Below are 14,534 nucleotides of genomic sequence, written 5' to 3' on the forward strand. Positions count from 1 at the left end.
TTGACCCCACAAATCCACGATCTATCACAGCTTTCGCATCCCGCAACTACCCTCCCGACCTGGTACAGAAGCAAATAACCAGAGCCACTTCCTCGTCCCCTCAAACCCAGAATCCCCCACAGAAGAACCACAAAAGTGCCCCACTTGTGACAGGATACTTTCCGGGACTGGACCAGACTCTGAATGTGGCTCTCCAGCAGGGATACGACTTCCTCAAATCCTGCCCTGAAATGAGATCCATCCTTCATGAAATCCTCCCCACTCCGCCAAGAGTGTCATTCCGCCGTCCACCTAACCTTCGTAACCTGTTAGTTCATCCCTATGAAATCCCCAAACCACCTTCCCTACCCTCTGGCTCCTATCCTTGTAACCGCCCCCGATGCAAAACCTGTCCCATGCACCCTCCCACCACCACCTACTCCAGTCCTGTAACCCGGAAGGTGTACACGATCAAAGGCAGAGCCACGTGTGAAAGCACCCACGTGATTTACCAACTGACCTGCCTACACTGTGACGCATTCTATGTGGGAATGACCAGCAACAAACTGTCCATTCGCATGAATGGACACAGGCAGACAGTGTTTGTTGGTAATGAGGATCACCCTGTGGCTAAACATGCCTTGGTGCACGGCCAGCACATCTTGGCACAGTGTTACACCGTCCGGGTTATCTGGATACTTCCCACCAACACCAACCTATCCGAACTCCGGAGATGGGAACTTGCCCTTCAGTACATCCTCTCTTCTCGTCATCCGCCAGGCCTCAATCTCCGCTAATTTCAAGTTGCCGCCACTCATACCTCACCTGTCTTTCAACAACTTCTTTGCCTCTACACTTCTGCCTCGACTGACATCTCTGCCCAAACTCTTTGTCTTTAAATATGTCTGCTTGTGTCTGTATGTGTGGATGGATATGTGCGTGTGTGCGAGTGTATACCTGTCCTTTTTTCCCCCTAAGGTAAGTCTTTCCGCTCCCGGGATTGGAATGACTCCTTACCCTCTCCTTTAAAACCCACTTCCTTTCGTCTTCCCCTCTCCTTCCCTCTTTCCTGATGAGGCAACAATTTGTTGCGAAAGCTTGAATTTTGTGTGTATGTTTGTGTTTGTTTGTGTGTCTATCGACCTGCCAGCGTTTTTGTTCGGTAAGTCACCTCATCTTTATTTTTATATATAATTTTTCCCACGTGGAATGTTTCCTTCCATTATATATATATATATATATATATATATATATACACACACACACACACACACACACACACTCCTGGAAATGGAATAAAGAACACATTGACACCGGTGTGTCAGACCCACCATACTTGCTCCGGACACTGCGAGAGGGCTGTACAAGCAATGATCACACGCACGGCACAGCGGACACACCAGGAACCGCGGTGTTGGCCGTCGAATGGCGCTAGCTGCGCAGCATTTGTGCACCGCCGCCGTCAGTGTCAGCCAGTTTGCCGTGGCATACGGAGCTCCATCGCAGTCTTTAACACTGGTAGCATGCCGCGACAGCGTGGACGTGAACCGTATGTGCAGTTGACGGACTTTGAGCGAGGGCGTTTAGTGGGCATGCGGGAGGCCGGGTGGACGTACCGCCGAATTGCTCAACACGTGGTGCGTGAGGTCTCCACAGTACATCGATGTTGTCGCCAGTGGTCGGCGGAAGGTGCACGTGCCCGTTGACCTGGGACCAGACCGCAGCGACGCACGGATGCACGCAAAGACCGTAGGATCCTACGCAGTGTCGTAGGGGACCGCACCGCCACTTCCCAGCAAATTAGGGACACTGTTGCTCCTGGGGTATCGGCGAGGACCATTCGCAACCGTCTCCATGAAGCTGGGCTACGGTCCCGCACACCGTTAGGCCGTCTTCCGCTCACGCCCCAACATCGTGCAGCCCGCCTCCAGTGGTGTCGCGACAGGCGTGAACGGAGGGACGAATGGAGACGTGTCGTCTTCAGCGATGAGAGTCCCTTCTGCCTTGGTGCCAATGATGGTCGTATGCGTGTTTGGCGCCGTGCAGGTGAGCGCCACAATCAGGACTGCATACGACCGAGGCACACAGGGCCAACACCCGGCATCATGGTGTGGGGAGCGATCTCCTACACTGGCCGTACACCACTGGTGATCGTTGAGGGGGCACTGAATAGTGCATGGTGCATCCAAACCGTCATCGAACCCATCGTTCTACCATTCCTAGACCGGCAAGGGAACTTGCTGTTCCAACAGGACAATGCACGTCCGCATGTATCCCGTGCCACCCAACGTGCTCTAGAAGGTGTAAGTCAACTACCCTGGCCAGCAAGATCTCCGGATCTGTCCCCCATTGAGCATGTTTGGGACTGGATGAAGCGTCGTCTCACGCGGTCTGCACGTCCAGCACGAACGCTGGTCCAACTGAGGCGCCAGGTGGAAATGGCATGGCAAGCCGTTCCACAGGACTACATCCAGCATCTCTACGATCGTCTCCATGGGAGAATAGCAGCCTGCATTGCTGCGAAAGGTGGATATACACTGTACTAGTGCCGACATTGTGCATGCTCTGTTGCCTGTGTCTATGTGCCTGTGGTTCTGTCAGTGTGATCATGTGATGTATCTGACCCCAGGAATGTGTCAATAAAGTTTCCCCTTCCTGGGACAATGAATTCACGGTGTTCTTATTTCAATTTCCAGGAGTGTATATATAAAAACACATATCCATCCACACATATACAGACACAAGCAGACATATTTAAAGACAAATATATGTCTGCTTGTGCCTGTATATGTGTGGATGGATATGTGTGTGTGTGCGAGTGTATACCCGTCCTTTTTTCCCCCTAAGGTAAGTCTTTCCGCTCCCGGGATTGGAATGACTCCTTACCCTCTCCCTTAAAACCCACTTCCTTTCGTTTTTCCCTCTCCTTCCCTCTTTCCTGATGAGGCAACAGTTTGTTGCGAAAGCTGGAATTTTGTGTGTATGTTTGTGGTTGTTTGTGTGTCTGTCGACCTGCCAGCACTTTCATTTGGTAAGTCAAATCATCTTTGTTTTTTTTTATATATATATATATATATATATATATATATATATATAATTTCTACATTTCATGCTTAGTTGTTTTATTATGTATGGGACAGCTTGTATAAACATGCATTTATTCATCTGTGATACTAGATGATCCTGAGGACGAGATTATTGGTGGGGCTGACAACCAGGTGGTGGAGCTGCACCCAGAAATAAACCTGCCACGGCCGAAGCTCTTGCAGTTCTGGGACAACAGGCGGCCACCTTACTGGGGAACCTGGCGCAAGAAAAGCTCAGTCATATCCCAGAGAAAGCCATTCAACAAAGACGAGGTTTGCACATATATCCTTAATCTGTGGCATCTTAAAAATTTTTACTGTGTCTGCTCAGTGCTGTATCAGATTAATGTAGTGCATTTTGCAAGTAAACAAAATTAGTTGACATTATCCATACATTAAGTGTTCTTCATTCATGTTAGACAGACCCCAGGCAATAGCATTACTTTTGTATCTTTGATACAGCTATTGACTCGCATGTCTCCATTGGACATAGAAGCAATTACACAGCACAATGATATTTTCCATATTGATGTCCAGCAGGACTACTGAAGCAATACGGCCTTCATCAATAGTGTTTTTATACAGTTGACTTTGTAATGGATCTGGGAGATGTGTTATTTTCTACAGGATTTGTCAATACCAAATTGTAAATGTTTTCTTATATTTTTGTCAGAATTTTTTTTATTGTAATTTGCCTTATTATATGCTAATTTACTTATATTTTTGAGAGTGAAAGCATATTGATTACTATTAGTAAATGTGACGAAGAATATCAAAGAGACTGGTTACGAGTGGAAGCTTGTGTGTTGTGTAAAATGTCTTTTACGCTGGAGTCGTCTTTGACTGTAATCACTCGGCAGTGAACTCTTGGTGTGTGTTGACGGTAGAACAATGTGCAGGTCACCGTTATAAATAATTTGCTAGTGAACAGGAAAAAATGAATTATGTTACTATTTTTTTTATATAAACTTTAAGAAGAAACCACATTCGAAGAAATGGTATTTGAAGCACCAAAAATGAGGCAAACGCATGGAACCAGGTCATTTCTGCAGCCGACAAAACTGCATTGTGGAATCATACTTCCACTAGACAACTGAAGCCAAGACAAATATCGCCTTGTAAGCATTTTACGGAAAAGGTACTGTCACGAAATATGCCAAATTTAAGTAAATAAAAAATAGTGAGAATATTTCAACTTTCAACAAATTTCTTCTTTCTGCTGACCTTCATCACATATCGTCACGGTATCAACATGTTAATTGCTAGATTTCGCTAGCTAGTGCTGGAGGGTGGCCTGATGCCCTTCCTGTTGCCACCCCTTTCCCTTCAGGGACAGAATTCATGCGCACCAGAGGTGTGATTTTAGTGTTACCCATGAGAGTGTTATTCTACATATTTGCAGATCGTGTAAGTGAGGCGAGTCATTCGTGAGATCACGATATTCACCTAGTGAGATGTGGGAAGCTGCCAAAAAACCACCTGTAGGTTGACCAGTGTAGCAGCTATCATTGTTAATCCACCTAGGGCCAACATGCCAACCCAAATCCCGGAAGTGGCATGGGAACAAGTCCGTGGGCTGGTCAGCTTTCAGTGTAATGATTATTATCCAGTTTTGGTAAATGTGAGCTTAATAAATCTCTTATATTTTTGTATGAAGGTGAATATGAAAGCAACACATTTGGCTGTCGAGAGAAATGTGCGAAGCTTCCAGTGACTGCCATAACAGAATTCTGTCGAACAACCTTCCACAAAACCCAAAGTAATTCTAGTCCTATGTAAAAGCTGTTAGTATCACCAGATTTAATGTCCAATGACTCAAGTATGAGACAGGAACTGAAATAGAGGGTAGCAAAGCAAAAGTAGAAACATTCTGTTCCACTTTCAAATTTTCCTTTACAAAGGAACTTCCCCCCCCAAAATGACATACGGACTTTGCCAATCCCTCAGTGATACAGATAGTCGCACCTTAGGTGCTACCACAATGGAGAGGCCAGACACCATGTGGTTCCTGAAGAGGAACAGTTGCAGGGGACTGACTGATCTGGCCTTGTAACATCAGCCATAATGGCCTTGCTGTGTTGCTACTGTGAACGACTGAAAACAGGGGGAAACTACAGCCATAATTTTTCCTGAGGGCGTACAGCTTTGCTGTATGGTTATATGATGATGGCACTCTCTTGGGTAAAATATTCTGTAGGTAAAATAGTCCCCCATTTGGCTCTTCGGACAGGGATGACTCAGGACATTGTTATCAGGAGGAACAAAACTGGCAATTCTGCAGATCGGAACATGGAATGTCAGATCCCTTAGTTGGACAGGTAGGTTAAAAAACTTAAAAACGGAAATGGATAGGTTACAGTTAAATGAGGTGGGAATTAGTGAAGTTCGATGGCAAGAGGAACAAGACATCTGGCCAGGTGAATATAGGGTTATAAATACAAAATCGAATAAGGGTAATGCAGGAGTAGGTTTAATAATGAATTAAAGAAGTAGGAACACAGGTAAGTTACTATGAATAGCAAAGCAAACACATTATTGTAGCCAAGATAGACACGAAGCCCACGCCTACCACAGCAGAAAAAGTTTATATGCCAACTAGCTCCACAGATTATGAAGAGACTGAAGAAATGTATGATGTGATAAAAGAAATTATTCAGATAGTTACGGGTGACGAAAATTTAATAGTCGTGGGGGACTGGAATTCGATAGTAGGAAAAGGAAGAGAAGGAAAGGTAGGTGAATATGGACTGGCAGTAAGGAATGAAAGAGAAAGCCGCATGGTAGAATTTTGCACAGAGTGTAACTTAATCGTAGCTAACACTTGGTTTATGAATCATGAAAGATGGTTGTATGCATGGAAGAGGCCTGGAGACACTGGGAGGTTTCAGATTGATTATATAGTGATAAAACAGCGATTTAGGAACCAGGTTTTAAATTGTGAGGAATTTCCAGCTGCAGATGTGGAGTCTGGCCACAATTTATTTGTTATGAACTGTGGAGTAAAATTGAAGAAATTGCTAAATGGTAGGATTTCAAGCAGATGCGCCCTGGATAAACTGAAAGAACCAGATGTTGTAGAGAGTTTGAGAGAGAGCATTAGGGAATGATTGACAAGAACTGGAGAAAGAAATTCAGTAGAACAAGAATGGGTAGCTCTGAGAGAGAAAATAGTGAAGGCAGCAGAGGATCAAGTAGATAAAAAGACAAGGGCTAGTTGAAATCCGTGGGTAACTCAAGAGATGTTGAATTTAATTGATGAAAGGAGAAGATATAAAAATGCAGTAAGTGAAGCAGGGGAAAAGGAATACAAATGGTTCAAAAAGTGAGATTGACAGGAAGTGTGAAATGGCTAAGCAGGGATGGCTAGAGGGCAAATGTAAGGATGTAGAAGCTTACATCACTAGGGGTAAGATAGATACTGTCTACAGGAAAATTAAATAAAGAGACCTTTGGAGAAAAGAGAATCACCTGTATTACTATCAAGAGCTCAGATGGAAAAGCAGTCCTGAGCAAAGAAGAGAAAGGTGGAAGGAGTATATAGAGGGTCTGTACAAGGGTGATGTACTTGAGGTCAATGTTATGGAAATGGAAGAGGACATAGAGGAAGATGAAATGGGAGATATGATACTGTGTGAAGAATTTGACTGAGCACCGAAAGACCTAAGTCAAAACAAGCCCCCGGAGTAGGCAACATTCCATTAGAACTACTGATACCCATGGGATAGCAAACCATGACAAAATGCTTCCATCTGGTGAGTAAGATTATACATCTTACAGACAGACGAAATACCCTCAGACGTCAAGAAGAATATAAAAACTCCAATCCCAAAAAATGTTGAAACATGTAAGGTAAAACTGACCCTATGACTTACCTCAATAGATGGGTTAAGGAGAGCAAATTTATGTTTCTAGTGTTGTAGACTTAGAGAAAAGCTTTTGGCAATGTTGACTGGAATACTCCATTTCAAATTCTGAAAATGGCAGGGGTGAAATACAGGGATCAAAAGGCTATTTACAATTTACACAGATACCAGACAGCAGTTATAAGAGTCGAGGGACATGAAAGGGAAGCAGTGGTTGAGGGGGGAGTGAGATCGGGCTTTAGCCTATCACTGATGTTATTCAATCTGTGTTTTGAGCTAGCAGTAAAGGCAACAAAAGAAAGATTTGGAGTGGGAATTAAAATCCATGGAGAAGAAATAAAAACTTTGAGGTTTGCCAATGACATTGTAATTCTGTCAGAGACAGCAAAGAGCAGTTGAACGGAATGGACAGTGTCTTGAAAGTAGGACATAAGATGAACATCCACAAAAGCAAAACGAGGATAATAGAATGTAGTCGAATGAAGTCATGTGATGCTGAGGGAAACTACACTCTTAAAGTTGTAGATGAGTTTTGCTATTTGGGGAGCAAAATAACTGATGGTGGTCGAAGTAGAGAGGATATAAAATGTAGACTGTCTATGGCAAGGAAAGCATTTCTGAAGAAGTGAAAAATGGACAATAGATAGTCTAGACAAAAAGAGAATACAAGCTTTTTAAATGTGGTGCTACAGAAGAATGCTGAAGATTATGGTGTATATCACATAACTAATGAGGAGGTACTTAATACAGCTTGGGAGAAGAGGAATTTGTGGCACAACTTGACTAGAAGAAGGGACAAATTGGTAGAAGTTGTTCTGAGGTATCAAGGGGTCACCAATTTAGTATTGGAGGGAAGCTTGGAGGGTAAAAATTGCAGAGGGAGGCCAAGAGATGAATACACTAAGCAGATTCAGAAGAATATAGGTTGCAGTAGTTATTTGGAGATGATGAGTCTTGCACAGGACAGAGTAGCATGGAGAGCTGCATCAAACCAGTCTCTGGACTGAAGACCACCACAACAAGGAAAACCCAGGAGAACTGACACAATTTAATTCTTGTATAGCAGAAAAGATTAGTAAAATGGGTATTGTTGTTAGTGGTGTTGAGAAACACATGAAATCATTAAAATTGAACAAAGCTCCAGGGCCTGATAAAATCCGTCAGATTCTGTATTGAATTTGCGGCTGAGTTAGCCCCTCTTTTTATAATCTATCATAGAGTCCTTGAACAGAAAACCATGCTCAGTAGTTGCAGGAAAGCAGAGGTAACACCTGAGTAATTGAAGGCCTGTAGAAGTTATGGACAAACTGCCTTCCAGTGTCCTTGACATCAATTTGTCATAGAATCTGAGAACATACGCTGACCGAGCGAGGTGGCGCAGTGGTTAGACACTGGACTCGCATTCGGGAGGACGACGGTTCAATCCCGTGTCCGGCCATCCTGATTTAGGTTTTCCGTGATTTCCCTAAATCACTCCAGGCAAATGCCGGGATGGTTCCTCTGAAAGGGCATGGCCGAATTCCTTCCCCATCCTTCCCTAATCCGATGAGACTGATGACCTCGCTATCTAGTCTCCTTCCCCAAACCAACCAACCAACCAACCAACATACGCTGAGCTCAGTAATGAGGTATCTTGAATACAATGACCTTCTCCATGCCAGCTAACTTTGTTCCTGAAAACATTGATCATATGAAACCCAGCTCACACTTTTCTCACATGACATTCTGAAAGCTTTGGAACAAGGCAGTCAGGTAGGTGCAGTATTTCTCAGATTCTGTAAAGCATTTGACTCAGTACCATATATATTCTTCTTTTCGAATGTGGGTTGAGGATTTTTTGTTAGGGAAAACACAGTAAGTTACCTTAGATGGAGAGCCATTGGCAGATGTAGAAGTAAATCAGGTCTGCCACAGGGAAGTGTGCTGGGACTATTGATGATTGCTGTTCATGTTGCATATCAGTGACATTGTAGACAGTATTAATAGCAACCTTAGACTTTTTGCAGGTGGTGCAGTTATGTGTAATGAAATATTGTCTGAAAGAAGCTGCATAAGTATTAAGTTAGATCTTATAAAATTTCAAAGGGGTGCAAAGATTGTTAACTTGTTTTAAATGTTCAGAACTGTAAAATTGTGCACTTAACAAAACGAAAATACATAATATCTTAAGACTATAATATCACTGAGTCACAGCGGGAATCAGCTAACTTGTACAAATGCCTGGATGTAACATTCTGTAGCAATATGAAATGGAATGATCACATGGCTCAGTTGTAGGTAAAGCCGCTGATAGACTTTGGTTCATTGGTAGAATACCAGGGAAGTGCAGACAGTCTACAAAGGAGATTGCTTACAATTTACTCATGTGACCCATTCTAGAATATTGCTCAACAGTGTGGGATGTGTGCCGGCCGCGGTGGTCTAGCAGTTCTAGGCGCGCAGTCCGGAACCGCGCGACTGCTACGGTCGCAGGTTCGAATCCTGCCTCGGGCATGGATGTGTGTGATGTCCTTAGGTTAGTTAGGTTTAAGTAGGTCTAAGTTCTAGGGGACTGATGACCTCAGATGTTAAGTCCCATAGTGCTCAGAGCCATTTGAACCATTTTGTGGGATGTGTACCAGACGGGACTAACATGGGATATTGAACATTTACAGAGAAGGGCAACACGAACGGTCGCTGGTTTGTTTGGCCTGAGGATAGTATTGCAGAGGTTCTGAAGAAACTGAACTGGAAGACTCTTGAAGGCAACTATCCTGCAAAAGCCTACTTACACTGTTTGAAGAACTGTCTTTAAATTATGACTCTATGAAAATACTATACCTCTTATGTATTGTTCACATAGAGATTGTGAGGACAAGATTAGATTAATTACAGTACAATGGAGGCATTTAAATATTCATTCTTTCCACACACCATGCGTGAATGAAACTTACAGCACAATGGAGGAATTTAAATATTCATTCTTCCCACACTCCATACATGAATGAAACGAGATATAAACCCTTATAGCCTGTTAGAGTGGGACATAATCTCTACCATGTATGTCACAGTGGTTTGCATAGTATAGATGTAGATGTAATTATGGCCACTCAGATCCAGCTTTGTAGTTTCTGAATGGTTACCACTTATTTGACATTCATTCTGTTGTTTCCTCGTAAGCAATGAGTTAATATCACAGTGTACACTGTATAAGGCATGAACATGTGAATAATCTTTGTATGATTCTGTTTATTGTGTTACTACTAATCCTTTCTTCTCTCATAGTTTGTTTCTGCAAATACATACAAAAAAAACACATGTTTTACTGTAATGACTTTAAATTTCAGAAATTGTTTGACTATGAAGTGGACTCTGATGATGAATGGGAAGAAGAGGAACCTGGAGAGTCATTACATGGCTCAGATGATGAAAAGGAGTCGGAAGATGAATATGAGGTTGACAATGATTTCTTTGTACCTCATGGATATTTAAGTGACGAAGAAAACTTACACGGTGATGATGAGGATACAGAAACTTTGGTAAGTTTTGCTCAGTAAACACTACCACTACCCTGTATACAAGGGTGTGTGTGTGTGTGTGTGTGTGTGTGTGTGTGTGTGTTTTAGCTTCACCTAACAAGGGCACACGCAAAATACAGTGTCTAGCCCCCTCGACACACACACACACACACACACACACACACACACACACACACACACACACTCTCTCTCTCTCTCTCTCTCCCCCCTCTCTCTCTCTCTCTCTCTCTCTCTCTTTGTCTTTATTACTTCAGTTTCATTTTTTTCTTTCTTGCTTACTTTGTATATTTTTTTGTTAGACATTATCACTTGTTAGATTTGCATTCATTTTAGTCACCCGAGTCCCAGAAGGCTAAACTTAAATTACTGGAGCACGAATTTGAAGAAGAAATGAAACAAAAGACGGAACGCCTAAAACCAAGAATAATTGGATGCATTTGGACACACAAAAGTAATGATGCAGGTATGTACCTTTTGAAGTAACAAAACTGTGATGATGATAAATGTATGTGCAAAGTACAAGTAAGAGTAGTGTGTAAACAATTTAAAATTAGCAATTTGTGGGAAATAACACTAAACAATACTGAGCAGCTTTATCATTGGATGAATTGTTACTGTCCTTTTAAATTAGTACAATGTTTGCTTTTGCAAAAATTTCAAAAGTTCACCCCCCCCTCCCACCGTCATGCAGTCTGAGGCACCTTGCCATGGTTTTCGTGGCTCCCTCCGTCAGAATTTTGAGTCCTCAGGCATGGGTGTGTGTGTTGTCCGTATCATAAGTTAGTTTAAGTTAGATGAAGGGGTGTGTAAGCAGTTTGGTCCCATAGGAACTTAACACAAATTTCCAAAATTTCTTTTTTCCCTCTAAATGGTCTTCACTTTTTTTCTTCTTTTGGCTCTATTTAAACTTCATTGTTCCCATTGAGGAGGAGCATTTTTTCCTCTGCTTAGAAACATATTCACCTGTTTTGTTTTCTGGGCGCTGTAAACATGGACACAGGATGGCGATTCTTATGGAAAAACCTGGAGAACCTGGAATTCTTGGGGAATTACATTTTATTTGGAAAATTCAGGGGATTTCAGGAATTTCATAAAATCTCGGAGTTCTGTGTTTTTAACCTAGCATTTGAATTAAATTGTACTGAGTTTTATAAGTCCCAGATTTTAGAATACTTAATATATCAAAGTATGTTAATTACACGAATATTATTCTGTATAAATTATCAGTGTTTAAAAACTGCAGTGAAACTATCTCAGCAGAGTGGAAAGAAAAGTAGTTACTGTGTGATGCTACCTCCTCCAGCCCCCACCACACACACACACACACACACACACACACACACACACACACACACACAAAGTTTGAGTAGTCACCCTGGGACACTATAACATGGCTGTTGGCTGCGAGCATACACAAATGAGAATTTTTCAACTTCGTACCACCCAGATAAGACTAAAATCAATTCAATCCTTTAACCCCAAACCTATAATGTTCTATTTTAAGTTCTAATGTGCTAGGTTTCTCACATCACCTATCTACATTACCAACCGGCAGACCCTGTTCACGGTGCGTAGTCAAAGTTCTAGCTTACCTCTCTAACACCTTCCACTGGCAACAAAAATTTTATTTTGCATATTTCATATAATTATTGACCAAATTTAAAAATTGAAAATGCTCATAATCTGCTCATTAAAAGGTGCATCTTATGTTAACAGGCTTAACACAATATTACAGTTACAAACCGTGTATACGTCTTGAAGCAGTGTAACTCAAGTCAGGCCAGTTACACACACTATACTCAGCCAGTACTTGAAATTGAGAACACTTGCCAGCTTCCAGCAAACTTAACACGTAATTTTGAACCTTTCCTAAACTTTATCTTGCTTACATGGGTAATGTCAAATACTGAATACATTAACTTATTTATACATTATCACTTACTTCGGATACCATTTGAGAAGTAAATATGGCAGCATTAAGTCTTTGAACTTTCCACGTCAGTTTACCACCTATCTGAACACCTAGAAATTTGAGCTGTTCAGTTTCACAAATCATATGCCCATTGTGTGAAATTAAAACATCGGGTTTCGTTGAAGTGTGTGTTAGAAACTGTAAAAACTGAGTCTTACTGTTATTTAGCATTATTTTATTTTCTACAAGCCATGAACTTACGTCATGAACAGCACTATTTGAAACAGTCCCAATGTTGCACACAACATCCTTTACTACCAAATTAGTGTTATCAGCAAACAGAAATATTTTAGAATCACCTGTGATACTAGAGGTCATGTCATTTGTATAAATAAGGAACAACAGGAGTAGCCCCAGCCCTGATCGCTGAGGCACCCCCACCCCCCATTTGACTATGCTCTGTTCAGACTGCACACCATAGCCATTCTCAGCACTGTGGGTAATGGCCATTTGCTATCTGTTGTTAAAGTACGAGGTGAACCAAATGTAAGCTACTCTCCATATTCCATAATGATCCAACTTCTGGAGCAATATTTTGTGATCAACGCAATCAACCGCCTCAGTTAAATAAAAAATGATTCCTACCATTCAAAACCTTATGTTTAATCCATCCAGTACCTCACAGAGAATAAAGAATTTAGCATATTCAGTCGTTAAACCACGTCCAAAACCGAACTGTACATTTGGTAGCAAATTCTGTGAAATAAAATGATCAATTATCCTTATATACACAGCCTTTTCAGTAACTCCAGCAAAGTGATGGCTTAGCAATAGGTCTGAAATTGTCTACATTATCCCTTTCTCCCTTTTTATAAAGCGACATTATTACGGAGTACTTTAATCATTCAGGAAACTGACCCTTCTTAAAGGAAAAGTAATGAATATGGCTAAGTACAGGGCTAATGTGCAGCAGAGTACCTTAATTTTCTGCTAAGTACTTCATCATATCCATTGAGAGATATTAGTCTTCCGTGATTTAATTATTGACTCAATCTCCCCTTTGTCAGTATCACAGAGGAGTATTTCAGACGTCAGTCATTGAAAGGCATTTTTCAAGCGAGTTACACGATTCCCTGTAGAAACTAAGTTTTTATTTAATTCACCAGCAGTACTCAGGAAGTGATTATTGAATAATGTAGATATATCTGACTTATCAGTAACAGAAATATTTTTATTATGAACTGACTTTATATCATCTACCTTGTGCTGCTGATCAGACACTTACTTCATGACTGACCATATGGTTTTAATTTTATCATATCAGTTACTTATTCTATTTGCATACCACAAGCTCTTTGCCTTCCTTATAACATTTTTAAGCATCGTACAATACTTTTTGTAGTAGGCTGTTGTGACTACTTCTAACATAACTCCAACTTTGTTCTACATGATACCCTTATCCCACTAGTCAGCCACCCAGGCTCCCTTTTACCGATAGTACCCTGTTTAGAACATTCTGATAGAAAGCAACTCCCAGAGAGCGTGAGAAGCGTGTTAAGGAAAGCATTATATTTGTCATCTATATTATCGGCACTATAAACATCATGCCACTCTTGTTCCTCAATGAGGTTCAAAAAACACTCCATTGCCAGTGGATTAGCTTTCCTACATAGTTTTTAATTATATGTAACATTTGTTTGAGTATAAAAGCCTTTTAGTGTTAAAATTTGTGCATAAGGCTGTAAGGCTATTCACCCTTTTACTAACAGGATGCCCATCTAGTAATGAAGAATGAATAAAAATATTGTCTATGGCTGTGCTTCTCTTCCCCTGCACCCTGGTTGGAAAAAATAAAAACAGTCTGCATCAGATCATATGAGTTCAGGAGATCTACCAACATCCTTTTTCTTGCACAATCATGTACTAAATTAAAATAGAAGTCACCACATGTAACTAATTTTTGGTACTTCCTGTAAAGTGAACAAAGAACCCTCTCTAGATTGAGCAGAAATGCTCTGAAGTCAGAGTTGGGGGACCTATAAACAATAACAATCAGAAGTTTAGTTTCACTAAATTCAACTGCCCTGCACAACACTGAAATACCTGTCCAGTGCAGTGCTGTGATAAGTTTACAGACTCAAATGGAATACTGTTTTTTACATACATGCTCACACCC

At 41.5% G+C, this 14,534-nt stretch overlaps 1 protein-coding gene across 1 annotated transcript in view; it reads left to right on the forward strand.

Moving 5' to 3' along the window:
- LOC124804751 (chromatin assembly factor 1 subunit A-like) overlaps nucleotides 1-14,534 on the forward strand; it is a 102,756-nt gene that overhangs the window by 54,910 nt on the left and 33,312 nt on the right. Inside the window, exons 8-10 of the mRNA XM_047265056.1 lie at nucleotides 3,157-3,338; nucleotides 10,255-10,446; nucleotides 10,780-10,909. Of these exons, the coding sequence (XP_047121012.1) occupies nucleotides 3,157-3,338; nucleotides 10,255-10,446; nucleotides 10,780-10,909 (504 nt within the window). The remainder of the gene's footprint in view (nucleotides 1-3,156; nucleotides 3,339-10,254; nucleotides 10,447-10,779; nucleotides 10,910-14,534) is intronic.

The sequence above is a fragment of the Schistocerca piceifrons genome, chromosome 7 (assembly GCF_021461385.2).
Source record: "Schistocerca piceifrons isolate TAMUIC-IGC-003096 chromosome 7, iqSchPice1.1, whole genome shotgun sequence".
Lineage (NCBI taxonomy): Eukaryota > Metazoa > Arthropoda > Insecta > Orthoptera > Acrididae > Schistocerca > Schistocerca piceifrons.